Source organism: Hippocampus comes, unplaced genomic scaffold (assembly GCF_001891065.2).
Source record: "Hippocampus comes isolate QL1 unplaced genomic scaffold, H_comes_QL1_v1.1 scaffold352, whole genome shotgun sequence".
Classification (NCBI taxonomy): domain Eukaryota; kingdom Metazoa; phylum Chordata; class Actinopteri; order Syngnathiformes; family Syngnathidae; genus Hippocampus; species Hippocampus comes.
In genome coordinates this window covers 137551-151246 of record NW_017804847.1, presented here as the reverse complement: position 1 = coordinate 151246, position 13696 = coordinate 137551, and the positions used below count along the sequence as shown (strand labels likewise).

The window sequence follows — 13696 nt, the reverse complement described above, 5'->3', positions numbered from 1 at the left end:
GAACATTTTACAGCTAAACCCTGTGATTTGGTATCGGCAGTTCTCGCCCATGGATCATCAGAATAGGCATCATCATAAAACTAGTGCTGTCAAGAGATTACAAAAATTGTGATATTAATTAATTATGATCTGTAATTAATTTATGTAATTAATCTATATTTTAATCTTATCTAAAAATTGATGAGAAAACCCCTATTTTCATTTTAAATCCATTACATTATTGAGGCAGATCAAAAGATTGACATCACAAAAAAAGTGGCATTTTAAAGTCTTATTGTTTTTAAACAGACTTGAACTTTATGCTGTATTTAAGTCTAGTCCCAAGTCATACCTGCAACTTTTAGTTTCGACCACCAGGGGGAAAATCACTGTTTTGTTTTGTAAATCACCAAATAATTACAAAATAAAAATCAAATAGAACATCAGGTCCATAAAAAGTGCTTAGGTTAACAGATCAAAAACAGTAAGAACACTTTTCTGAGCAATACAAGTACTGAACTTGTGTCAGATAATAAAAAATCGACCCATGACCGCACCTGCATGCATAAAGGCAAGCGCACGCATGAGCTTGCGCTGCAATGATGAGCAATGGCCATAATGGACCCGAACATGAAAACCGAAAAATAAACTGGATCCAAGAGAGACTGAGTTTGTGAAAAGGAAATCACTGCTTACCTTAGTGGGAGACGTGACACGGAGGCATGGGACGAATTTTTGGAACAGGTTTAATGCATGAAAATCACTATCGTAGCTCAGGTGTACAGTTTTACAATGATTCTCCTGTCGCTCCAGATTCCCATTCCTTGACAATGCCATCGATGAATTGCAGGTCAAACAAACTAGATTTAACGATATATTTCAACGGCTCTAATCGCTAGCTGCAATTGTAGATTGTTGTAGAACTTCCTGTGATTCGGGTCATGCAAGGTGACCTTTTTTGTTTTTGTATCTTTTTTTTTTTTTTTTTTTTTTTTGTGTGTGAAAGTTAAACTGATAGGATACTTGGAGTGCAGTGTACACCAACACAAAAATATATAATAACACGCACACAGACACACCTTTCTCCAACCTACACCCCACGTGGACAACTTGGGACCAGTTTGCTTACTACCGGTCGACTGCAATAACTGGTTGGGCACCGGTGTTTGAATGACTTTTCACTAAACTTAATACAGTGAAACTCCGCTACAATGAAATCATGTTGGCAGCAAGAAATTTTTCTCAAGAGGGGACTTTTCACTGCAGCAAATTTTATCTCAGACGTAAACACGAACACACACAAAAAACGTATGTGTACTTTAGATTTTTATTCCAATAGTGCATAAGTATGAGCATACACTTATTTGACATTTCATATAGCCAGCGTAGAAAGAAAAAAAGGGAAAGAAATTGAGAGATTTACGATCAGCATTCACTTTCACTTACGTCAATTTCTTGCATCATGTATTTTATTTTGCTTCCTCCATCTTTCATCTTAATTACTTTTATCCTGTCTTCAAGCGTTAAAGCTTTTCTTTTCTTAACTCCTTGGGATGCAAAGGTCCGTTTTGTTGCCATTTTAGCAATGCAACGTTCGTACTGCGTCTGAAACATACTTCCTGTACTACTGCACATGTGTAAACCAATGTGGTGGTTGCTGTTGCCGTTTCTGAACGAAGCAGAAGAGGTCGCTGTGGCATGCTGAGGTTGGATTAGACTTTTGCGGAAGGCTTGTTTTCGTTGTAGTGAATCTTATTGCGAGGCAAGAGCAGATAAAAACAGGGGGACTTTTCGTTGTAGTGGGAGCAGAAAAGTGGGAATGGCTTTCATGCATGAAAATGTTTTCACACTGGGGGGTATTTTCGCCCATGTCGGTTTCGTTGTAGAGGAGTTTCACTGTATGAATATTTTCACAATGTGGGAAGACTCAAACCGGCGATGTCAACAATGTCTAAACTCCGAACAATAGTTTTAATGGCGATTTCAACCCAGATCTCCGGATTGTGATGCAGCCATGCTAACCACTACTTGACTGTGCGGCCTACATTTGATTGCAGAATACTAAAATACTAATATTTTTTAATGTATTTGGCATCATTACTTCACCCTTTGGTTTTAGAGAAGCCACTGCTGCCTGTCAAATTACACACTTGTGAATGGTAGTAAAAGAAAAAAATGTTTGTTTTGTTTGCTTGCTTACTTTCAGACTGAAGCACCTGTAGGGTTGACGCCAGATGGCAGACCAAAGCGTTGCAGTCGAAAGCAGGTAGACTACGCTGAAGCAGAGGATGATACACCGTCAGGCTTAGAAAAATATCTGGAAAAGCTCCAAAAGGAACCGGAGCAGAGGTCAGAAGCCAACCTTCAGACTTGTTTATAATGCAGTCATTAATCCACTGGCCCAAAGAAGCTGATGTGCCAGTCATATGATAAGGTGCTCCCACGTTCTTCACTTTTAGCTCCTCTCCAGTGCTGGACATCCAGTGCCCTTTGGATGCACATATCAACCTAAAGATGCAGAATATTCTCATGCTGCTAAAACGATGCTGTAACCACCCTTACCTGGTAGAATACCCCCTGGATCCAGCCACACAAGAATTCAAGGTAGAAGATATTTATGTTTAGATGTTTTTTCCCCTCCTAGCTCCTATAGGGGTACTTGCACATTGTTGAATGTGAAAACATTCAAAACATTGCTTGAGTTTGCCAACACCACATCTTTCAAGTTGAGATTACAGTGATCCCTCGCTGGCGCATAAAATGGCTTCTTGCTTTAAAACATTTATGTTTTAGTTTCTCCTTCAACATGTCCTGTTCGGCAACTTGGTTTACTGATCTGCACCCAGCCCCGCAGCAAGGCTCCCTGGGCTCCATCAAATCTGCCCCCTAAGCATGTGTATGCATGTGCTGCACTTTCTTTCATGAAAGCTTTCCTTCCCATTTTTGATGCAGATTGATGAGGAGCTGGTACAGTGTTCTGGGAAATTTCTCATACTGGACAGACTTCTGCCTGCACTCAAGAAAAGAGGACATAAGGTAAAACAACACCATGGTTTTGAGAAAAGTGCTTGTGTCGCATGTCATAGTTTTCCTCTCAAGAAATAACATTTTTAAAAAACTCTCTGTGCTTGTCCAACCTGGAATGATTAATTTAATGGGATCGACCCTACATTTGTGAAGTCATGTATAATATAGTTAGCTAATAAAATAATTTTTGCTAATCAACACTAAGCTCCAAATGAGTGGTTTTGTATCACGGTTTGGGGCTTTTTCTCTCGTGTGCTTGAGTCAGAAAAGCTCCACTGCTGTGCACTTTATTGGCTCCGCCGGTTCTGCCATCGACCTGTGTTTTGGCACCTTCATGAAATGAACTAGTCCATATATGCTCACCAAATGCTCAACTGCTATATATCTCCATAACATTACAATGAAGGCCGAATGTCAGCATTATATTATATTGATTGGTTAAAAAAAAAAAGGATCAGTGCCAGCGAGGGATGGGCACCTTTCACATTTGAACCGCTTTGGTCCCAATTCTTGGTACTTGGGAATCGATACTGATACTCAACAGTACCAATTTTCAGTACTTTTTTCTGTTGTTTCTGGTAATAAATGACAATTTTTTACATTTATTTTTCAATGTATAAACTTTGGTTGATGAAAAAATATGGTATTTAAAACATGATCCAGAGGATGTCGTTAAAATAAAAGGTAGAACCTTTTTACAATGAATAAAGTACAAATAAAACAAACAATAAAATAATACCACAAAGCGCAAAGTTCTTTGCAATGCACAATACACGAAATGAAGTTCAACAGTATAACCAGGAACAAACGTAAATAATTGTATTAGTGTTGACTTCGTTTCTTGTCTAGATGCTTTTCAAGAACGTAAGGGCTGCCGTACGCTACATGATAGTTTTGAATCGACGTTTGGCTGACGCGTACAGCAAAAAAAAAAAAAAGACAGTTGGGAGAGGATTTGAACGAGAACGAAGACAAAAATTGTTTGGATCAAATTCATCATTTGAATGTACCCGACGCGGTTCGTACAAACCCAATTCCAATGAAGTCGAGACGTTATGTTAAACATAAAAACCGAATACAATGATTTGCAAATTATGTTCAATCTACATTTAATTCAAAACACTGCAAATTGTTACACATTTTTACTTTTCAAATATTTTTTTATTGAGGTTTCACTTTTAACACAGATAACACAACATAACAAATACACTCCCACAGATGCATAGTATCAATACTCAAACGTCATTTAGCCCAGTGTTTGTCAATCTTTTTCGAGCCAAGGCACATTTCTTTCATTGAAAAAAATCCCGCGGCACACCACTACCTGAAAATGTGAAAAAAGCTTATTTTAACAAGGTGTTACATAGTTACTATAAGCGTTTTTTTAATATTGAAAATTAACACAATATTTTAACACATTGAATAGGAATTAAATCAACATCAATCCAATATTTGGTCCATTTGTTTTAATGGCAAGTAAAATATAGTCAATTAGAACTTTAACTTGCTCAGGGTCAGATTTTTTTTCTGTGCGACAGCCGGTTCTTTTTCTCACGGTCATTTGCGCTCTCCCGCAATATTGTACCAATCCCTTTTCCCAGCCTGTGCCGCGCCCATTTTTGCATGAACACAGTCTATGGACAAAGCAGTGTCCTGCTTTCTGTCACTGTGTGTGAAAGGCACAGGTTAATTAGGACTGGCCCTCACATTACGCCTTCGCACTTTGCTGAAACGTTTAGCCGTTGTATCGTACAAAATGAAATTGATGGATGATACCTACGTTTCAATTGATGACTTGATATTTGCGCTAATACACAAAACACTTGACTGTTGTTATTAAGGTACTCGTCTTCAGTCAAATGACCTCCATCTTGGACATTCTAATGGATTATTGCTATCTGCGTGGCTTCCAATACAGCCGATTGGATGGCAGCATGTCCTATGGTGATCGGGAAGAAAATGTGAGTCACATGATGTGCACGCTGAAGGTGCAAATTGTGTTGCTTTAGGGCGGATAAAAGTACTGTCCCTGCTCCGTTTTTTTTTCTTTCAGATGGCTAAGTTTTCCAAAGACCCAGAGGTTTTCATTTTCCTGCTCAGCACCAGAGCCGGAGGGCTTGGGATCAACCTCACAGCTGCCGACACGGTCATTATTTTTGACAGTGACTGGGTAGGTCACCAAGAGGAGTCGACATTGAGATGAAGTTCAGATGCCAGTGCCAATGCGGTTTTCAAATGATCATTCGTTCTCAGAACCCTCAGGCAGATCTGCAGGCTCAGGACCGCTGTCATCGCATTGGGCAAACTAAACCAGTGGTGGTGTATCGTCTGGTGACAGCAAACACTGTCGACCAAAAGATTCTGGAGAGAGCCTCGGCAAAGAGAAAGCTGGAACAGATGGTCATCCACAAGAGTGAGTCAATTTGTAATAGGCACAAGCAGTTCTTAAATAATGTCTGTGGAGAACAGTTTATGTTAGCTGGCTCATGTACCATTGCTCAAACATGTCAATGTCTCAATAGAAATTGTTAAGCAAACTGTCTATTCATTGTGGCAATTCATTTGTTATAAATAGCTACAAAGTCATGTCATCTCGTATTTATTAATAAAGAGTCGAAATGTCAAAACTGTGTTAAAGAAAAATTCATATTAGTTTCCTTTTTTTGTTTTTCTTTCCCTTTTTTAAACACAGATAAGTTCAAAGGTGGGAGGGCAGAGTTGAACCAAACTAAAAGCTGCATTGATCTGGATGAGCTGATGGAACTGCTCCAAAACAGAGGCATTGAGAAGTAAGTTGTTGTCATATAGTTGGACAGTAATGCTTTCTTTTTTATACTGAACTTATCATTGGCTGTCACTTTTACCCTTTCCAGAGAGGTGCAATCATCAAGTGGGCAAGTGATCAGCAATAAAGACCTGGAGTTTTTATTGGACCGCAGTGACTTGCTGGGTGGGTAGTCAAGAAATAATTTGAGAAGGAATTATTTTGTAGGTCAGCATAATAAAAGTCTTTATATGCACAGCAGTGTGCTCCTAACATGGCCGATGTTATGATTTGCTTCAAAAATCGAAATGGGTAAAAGGTCATGCAAATGGTTTGGGAAAACACAGGCACCTAAAAATGTATTTGTGGTAGCTTGACCAAGTATCCAGTGTGGTCGAACTGAACAAAATATTCAATGAAAAAAACCTTTTTGTAAAAAATGTCTATCATAGAGAGCTTTTGTTTCTGTTTCAACCCCAGCACAAGAATTAAAATGTAGCCGTGTTTGACTGATAAATTTACAACTGTGGAATTGCAGATAAAGGAAAAAGGGGAACGAAGAAGGAGAAAGTTGGAGTCTTCAGAGTTATCGAGACTGCTGAATCATCAGACATCGCCTTGACTTAAAAAGACCCGAAACACTGTATTAACTTCAATAACATTCCTTCAGATGTAAACGCAAGCAATGCTCAGATGACTTCGGACTTCAAGAACACGCTGTCAATGTTTTCCCTACTGTTTGATGATTGTACACATTTAATGTTGACTGATTTCATTGTAGTTTTGTCTTTACTCTAATCATCTTTACTTCCTGCTGACACTTTTCTTTGCCTCTCTTGTACAAGTCCCCACCCCCGTTTTTTTGTTTTCTTCACAGGGAATTGTGTATCAAATGTTGAACAGTTTTTTGAAGAATTGAGTTGGTGGGAAAATGTATGAACTGTATCTCCATTTGTTGTCGTTGTTTTTCCTAATTTAGTTCAATGGGCGTCAATTTACGCTATTTGTGGGTTGGCCTACCTGAATACGGTGTCACCGGGCCGACCCATGAATAGGGATAATCCACGTATAAATGATGCCCATTGAAATGTATTGTGGCGAAAAAACAATGCATGTTTTCCACCCCCCAAATACTTAAAAAAAAAAATCTGCAAATGGTGCTAAACCGGGAGTGTTCGAACACACCCTCCCTGCATAACTTGTGTTGTAAAAACTTGAACAATAAAATATGAATTGAAACCATTGTTTTCTGCACTTACTGCTTAAGAGGGGTCCATACGGTGCCACTTGGCCCCAAATGCCCCAAGTATTGAGATGAGAGGACACGTGAATAATGTCTTCAAGTAAAACAACTGAACTGCAATTAGGCCGCATCTTACTGAAAATGGAGAGCAATATTACTCAAATATATCAGGAGAAGGTGGTGCAGGAGAAAGCTTTCCACTCAAACTGGATTTTCTGGATTGAAGAAATTTACATAAAATAGACTCCCAGGCACTGAGGATATTACACTTCAGCTCCTCTATGTTGATGATTTTGAGATTTGCAATCCCCTGGTTACATCAAGAAAAATACACAAAATTGATGCAGCGTATTGGGTGTTGGCGAACACTCCACCACAGTTTCGTGCATATACAGTATTTATTGAGCTGTACTTTCCAAAAAAAAGTGGATGTAAAGAAGTATGGCTAGAAAGAAGTCCTTGAGCCACTGTTAAAAGATGTCATCACGTTGGAAGAAGGCCATTTCATTCCAGGGCTTGGTAAAAAAAAAAAAAGTAAATAAAGGCTGTGTGCTGAGCCCCCTCCTCTTCACACTGCTGACCCATGACTGCACTCCTTCGTCCAGCTCCAATCTCTTCGTTAAGTTTGCGGATGACACGACTAGTGGGTCTCATCAACAACGACGATGAGACAAATCTACAGGAGTGAGGTGAGCAGGCTGGCCTTGTGGTGCAAAGACAGCAATCTCCACCTGAATGTGGAGAAGACAAAGGAGATTGTTGTGGACTTCAGAAAGACGCACTCCCAGCATGCTCCACTGACCATTAACAGTGCCACAGTGGAGAGGGTGAGCCACACCAAGTTCCTGGGAGTGCACATCTCTGAAGACCTGTCCTGGAGCCACAATACTTCATCACTGGCCAAAAAAGCCAACCAGCGCCTGTACTTCCTCCGCAAACTGAGGAGAGCAAGAGCCCCGCCCCCCCCCCAACATGCAGACATTTTATACAGGCAACATTGAGAGCATCCTGTCCAGCTGCATCACTGTGTGGTATGGCGCTTGCACTGTGTCCTGCCAAAAGACTTTGCAGCGCACCATGAGAGCAGCTGAGAGATCATTGGTGTCTCTCTCCCCCCACTCGTGAACATTTACTACTCTTGTCTGACCCGCCAAGCCATCTGGATCGCAGGTGACCCCACCCACCCATCTCACAGCCTCTTCGGCCTGCTGCCGTCGGGGAGGAGATTGCGGAGTCTCTGTGCTGGAACCAGCAGGTTCAAAAACAGTTTCTTCCACCAGGCAGTCAGGAGACTCAACCCCCTCCCTGCTCTGCCCACACTGCCCGCCCTCCGCCTCTGCCCAACCCCTGCCTCCTGTCACAGACTATGACCCTCCCCTCAGCATCTGACATCTGCGTATTGCACAATGCACTACCTCACTTTACCTACACTAGTCACAAGTGCCATTGTTATATTGTTGATATTGTTTGTATTGTTCAGATTACATATTATGTCTTTTTATACAGTGTAGTTGCTATCTTATCTTAGCTGTGTGTGGTTAATGCACAGCATGTTTGCACCGAGGATTGAGAGGAAAGAAATTTCATCTGTGCTGCATGTTATACATAAAGCATATTCGACAATAAAGATGACCTTGACCTTGACCTGGAAAGTGTAATATAGCTGATAATTTAGGTGCCCATTCTTTTGGTGGCTTGTTTTTGGAAAGCTTTTCTGGGTCTGACATCTGTAGATACTGTTTGGGATCACTTGCTGAGTTAAAAAAAAAGAAGTAAGAACTGGATCTTTTCAGGCAAGAACCTTGCAAGAGCATGCTCGTCTTGTCCAAACAGCTCGACAAAGTCAGACTCTCATTCACTGCTTCGGTGTGAAGACGGTGTGCCATGACTGACAAGTTAAAACATTTTCAATTTATGTCAGGACATCCACCAGACTTGCTCCATCATCTTTTTGGAGTTGACTTTTTCTCTGCCTAAATGTCTTGATAAAGAAGTACTTTAATTCATCTAAATTCGTTTATTAACCCTTTCATGCACCAATAATGATAACAACCTGTAACCTGCTAAAATGATCATATGCCCACTGTAGTAACCGCTGTCCCCGAAAGGGTTCAACATTTCCCCTGTAAGTGGAGTGACAAAGCTGACAGCCCACAGACTATATCACTGAATTTTGCAGTTCAAAGGAGTCTAGATGAAAATGCTCATGAAAATTGGTGCCTTTTAAGTCTGCTCCCCATCGTCATTGTTTTTAAAGTGCCTGAAAGTGAACTAGAATGGCATGTTCTAATGGATCTGAAAGACGTTGAAATTTTAGTTTCCCCATCGCACACCGATGACACATTTAGGTACCGAGATGTTAAAATATCAGAACACATGTAGGCATAGATTCTTGCAGGTTTTCCCAGATGCAAAGCATCATCTGCTAGACGCAGGGGTGTCAAACTCAGGTCCCGGAGGGCTGCTGTCCTGCATGCTTTCCAAGCCTCCCTGTTGCAACACAGCTGATCCAAATGAACAGGTTCAATGTCAGGGTTCCGCAGAGCTTGCTGATGAGCTGATCATTTGAATCAGGTGTGTTGCAACAGGGAGACTTGGAAAACATGCAGGACAGCGGCCCTCCAGGACCTGAGTTTAACACCCCTGTAGCTAGAGCATTACCCGCAACTGATCAAAGATTTTGGACCGCTTGTTCATCTTTGGACAATGAGATTTGAACCGAAGAATCACTTTTTCAAAAGAGTTGTTCAACATACTGGCTGTTTTAAGGCTGTTTTAAGAACATTTTCACTTTCAGTAAAGCATCAATGAATGCCGACCGCCTACAAGATACCGACATTCTCAAACCTGTCCTCTTAGTTTCAAATGTGTCAACTCTGGCAGTGGATGTACTTCAAGAAAACATCAAGGAAGCTGTGCAATAAAAAGTTTCCTGTAAAGAGTTGCATTCTGGTCACTGATACTGTGACCTGCTCTGGCACCAGTTACTTAGTGGGAATGATATTGCCTGCGATTGGCTGGCAACCAGTTCAGGGTGTCCCCTGCCTACTGCCCGAAGACAGCTGGGATAGGCTCCGGCACCCCCGCGACCCTTGTGAGGATAAGCGGATCAGGAAATGGGTGGATGAAATATGAATTGAAAACATTGTTTGCTGCATTTACTGGTTGAGACGGGTCCATGCGGTGCCAGGTGAGGCTTTTAACCACTTGGCCCCGAAAGTATTGAAGTGTGATGTGAATATTTTCTTCGAGGAAATTAAATGTTCACCCCAAGAGCAGCCACTGTGCTCCTAGTAAAAGTCAGGCCAGAGCCCTACGCTTGGAAAAATTTATTACCGTTGAATGAAATGAAAATTAAATGCATTGGCTATAATTTCAAACGGCGGTGGCACGATGGCCACCTGGTTCACACAAATCCAGCTCACAGTGCAGAACTTGTGGGTTTGAGTCTGGTCTCTGGCCTTACTGTGTTCTCCCCATACCTGTGTAGATTTTCTTCGGATACTACAGTTTCCTCCCACATTCCAAAAATGTGCACGGTACACTCTAAATTGTCCCTATTTGTAACTATGAGTGTGAATGTATGTCAGTGTGCCCCAATTTGTAAATGGTTGTCACTGTGGCCCACAATTGCCTGGCGACCAGTTGTGGGTGTACCCCGCCTACCAACCGAAGACCGCTGGGATAGGCTCAAGCACTCCCGTGGCCCTCATGAGGAAAAGCGACTCAGATAAGGGATGGATTATTGTATAGTGGCAGCATTATGTTCTGGTAATTTATTACCTCAGCTTTAAACACACTTGAAAGAATTGTGAACAGTTCAAAGTAGTGGTCACTGTTTGCAGAAAATACTTGGGAAAAGTCCTTGAAGAATGGCTGGGATTTAGTTTAGTCAGGTGGTGGCAGGTGTGTGCTGACTATCATTCAAAATGAGTTAGAATGTGTTTGGAGAGTGTGCACACATACAACCATATTTTCTAAGTAGATTATTTTATTTATTGATTTTTTTAAAATAATTAGATTTGTACATGTTGTACATCAGAATAACGATTAAAAGAGTAGTGAGATGCTCTCATTGTTTTATACCACATTAAGACCTGGCATTTGTACTGGGTTGGGTGTAGACCTTTTATATGCACTGTATATAGTGTGCGCAAACGTATGCTAAAGCCCAACTAGGTACAGTAGTTCCATTGCAGCTGTCTTTTCCTTGTGAGCTTTTATCGGAATGCAAAAGACCCAGGGTGTGGTCACACTGTTCAGGTGTCAAGTGATTCATGCGTACCTCCTCCCTCGCACACTCTAGAAGGACTTTCATGACTGGTATGTCTGCACACTTAATGGAACCTGCTAATTTACTTTAAAATTGAGGAAATAAGCTCACGTGTGAAGTTCAGTTAGAAATAATCAGACCTACTCGTATCACACGTGCTTGTGTCATCATCTTGTAAAGCAGAAGCTGTTTGTTGTTTGAACTTATCTACTCATGAAATTATGGAGCGCCTGAAGTTAGTTTTGCAGTATTTCCAATCAAACTCTGAATCAATCTCCAACGGGATATGTATCGTCCTCGCCTTGGTCAGCGTCAAGCTTTACACCAGCTTTGACTTCAACTGTCCATGCCTTCCGCAGTACAACAAACTGTACTCTTTGGGAGTTATGGTCGTTCCACCCATTGTCCTTTTCTTCCTGGGGGTCCTGGTCAATCGACATACAGGTGTCATGATGGATGAGTGGATGAGACCAACTGGGAAACGGTCTAAAAATCCAGCTGTGGTGAAGTAAGTCCAACTTTGTATCTACATCAGCAACTGTAATACTGTATGCTATTTCAGAACTGTGATGGAACATTGCAGCAAATACGGTTCCGGCAAATCCCGAAAAGGCAGTCTTAAAAATTGGCCTTTATTGGCATTAAAATATCTTAAGTCATTCTTGCAAAAGTCTTGAAAATGTGAACGCAGCATGATAAGATTTTGTGATTGTAAATGGTCTTAAATCTCAAAATAAGTTAAGATGAAAAAAAAAATATATATATATATATTTTTTTTAATGACTTAATTTTAATGTAATACAGATGATTGTTACACTCGAATCTGTCATCAAATGTGACTGTTAAATTTGGGCTGTATGACATGAATGGACAAAAAAGGGAGTCACTGGCATTTAACCCTTTCATGCACAAATAAGAATAATCGACATCTGGATTTTTTTCTCAAAGACATGAAAAAAATAATAATGGCAGTGGATGGCAACACACATAAGGGTCCATTGTAGTGGTTGATGCACAACTGTGACCTTAAGATTAATTTACAGAATATCTGTCCACTCTAGTAACCGCTGTCCCTGAAAGGGTTAAGAACGAAACGTTATAGTTGTTTTTTTTTATGGGTAACCATTAAAAGTGGCTCATTTATTTTTACACTTAAAATATAAGTTCTTTTTACAGTTTTATTACAATGAAGAACGTTAAACAACTGCTAAGGGTTGAACATTCTAAATGTGTCATTTTATGTGTTTCCATTTACATGGACTAAACTTTTGCGTGCGGTTACTTGAGGTTTAACGATGGCGCCAAATAGCTGAATTAATGAGGCATTAAATAGAGAAAAGTTACTATTTCAGTTGCAAATAGTTTCTTTGCGCATCTTAACTCAACTGTATGTATACGGCACTTTGAAAGCCCCCACCGCTGTATACAAAGTGCTGTACACGGAGCAAAAATAATCCATACAGCAACAAACAATAAAACATAAATTAATAACAAAGACGGAGAGCTTGAAAGGTGATCGTAAACGGCTTTGGTGTGCGACACTTCCTGAACTTTTCATTTCCTGACTGAATGTTTTCAGAGATGAAGTAGGAACGTGATCGTTGTTTGTTTTCGTGTCTTATAAAATAATTTTTTCTTCATAGTCTGTACACGTATTTTTAATTGACGTTTTTATACTGGATGACATGGTCATGTTTTTATATTTATAAATGTTCATACTGTATCATATAGTACATCGTAGTAGGCGGCCATTTTACAGAAAATGGTTACAACCAACTACCGTTATAACGTACAGATTCGCCATGTCCCTCGTGGTATGTTGTAAAGAGGTTCGACCGCTCTCAATTTAATACCATAATTGTGGTCTTTCGGCTCGCAAAAGATAGTGTTTCTTTGCCGTGTCATTGATAGTGACGAAGATATTTTCAGATTTGCATGAAGTCATTCGCCGTCAAAGTTCATGTGGACCGTTTGATTTTCACATACGATTTCACTAATCACCAACGGGGGGGAAACAGTTTCCAAACACAAACTCCCTCGACACGAAACATTGATGCTGCCAGGCTTTGGCAATTATAGATCACATTTCAACCAGCGCGCATGTTTCCCGGCAGATAGAAGAAATGGCGCGATGAGTGACACCTGTCAAATTATGATGAACATTAGTCAGGCCCTTCAGAGGAGCCTCATTCAGACTATTGATAAGCTCGGCTGTGCACAACGCACAGTCACATTCCACAGCGGACATTCAACGTGTTTCTCACACGCACACACGCGCACGCACGCACACACACACACACACACACACACGCACACACACACACGCGCGTTATCTTTGTCAAGAGCAGTGTGCAACACAAAACCAGATTACACACAGGTCACGTCCTGGTCCAGCCACTCCACTTGCTGG

The 13696-nt window shown here is 40.7% G+C and overlaps 2 protein-coding genes across 3 annotated transcripts in view; both read left to right on the top strand.

The window, feature by feature from the left end:
* Positions 1-6538, top strand: part of hells (helicase, lymphoid specific) — an 18154-nt gene extending 11616 nt beyond the window's left edge. Inside the window, exons 15-23 of one of the 2 annotated variants that reach the window (XM_019877103.1) lie at positions 2186-2328; positions 2439-2583; positions 2932-3015; positions 4848-4967; positions 5060-5176; positions 5260-5419; positions 5699-5795; positions 5880-5956; positions 6309-6538. In XM_019877103.1, the coding sequence (XP_019732662.1) occupies positions 2186-2328; positions 2439-2583; positions 2932-3015; positions 4848-4967; positions 5060-5176; positions 5260-5419; positions 5699-5795; positions 5880-5956; positions 6309-6397 (1032 nt within the window). In that variant the 3' untranslated portion in view covers positions 6398-6538. Of the gene's footprint in view, positions 1-2185; positions 2332-2438; positions 2584-2931; positions 3016-4847; positions 4968-5059; positions 5177-5259; positions 5420-5698; positions 5796-5879; positions 5957-6308 lie in introns of both variants that reach the window. The other variant, XM_019877096.1, reaches the window with a different exon arrangement.
* A 4690-nt stretch (positions 6539-11228) lies between these two features.
* The window catches only part of calhm3 (calcium homeostasis modulator 3), a 22526-nt gene continuing 20058 nt past the window's right edge, over positions 11229-13696 (top strand). Inside the window, exon 1 of the mRNA XM_019877002.1 lies at positions 11229-11794. Within this exon, the coding sequence (XP_019732561.1) occupies positions 11508-11794 (287 nt within the window). The 5' untranslated portion in view covers positions 11229-11507. The remainder of the gene's footprint in view (positions 11795-13696) is intronic.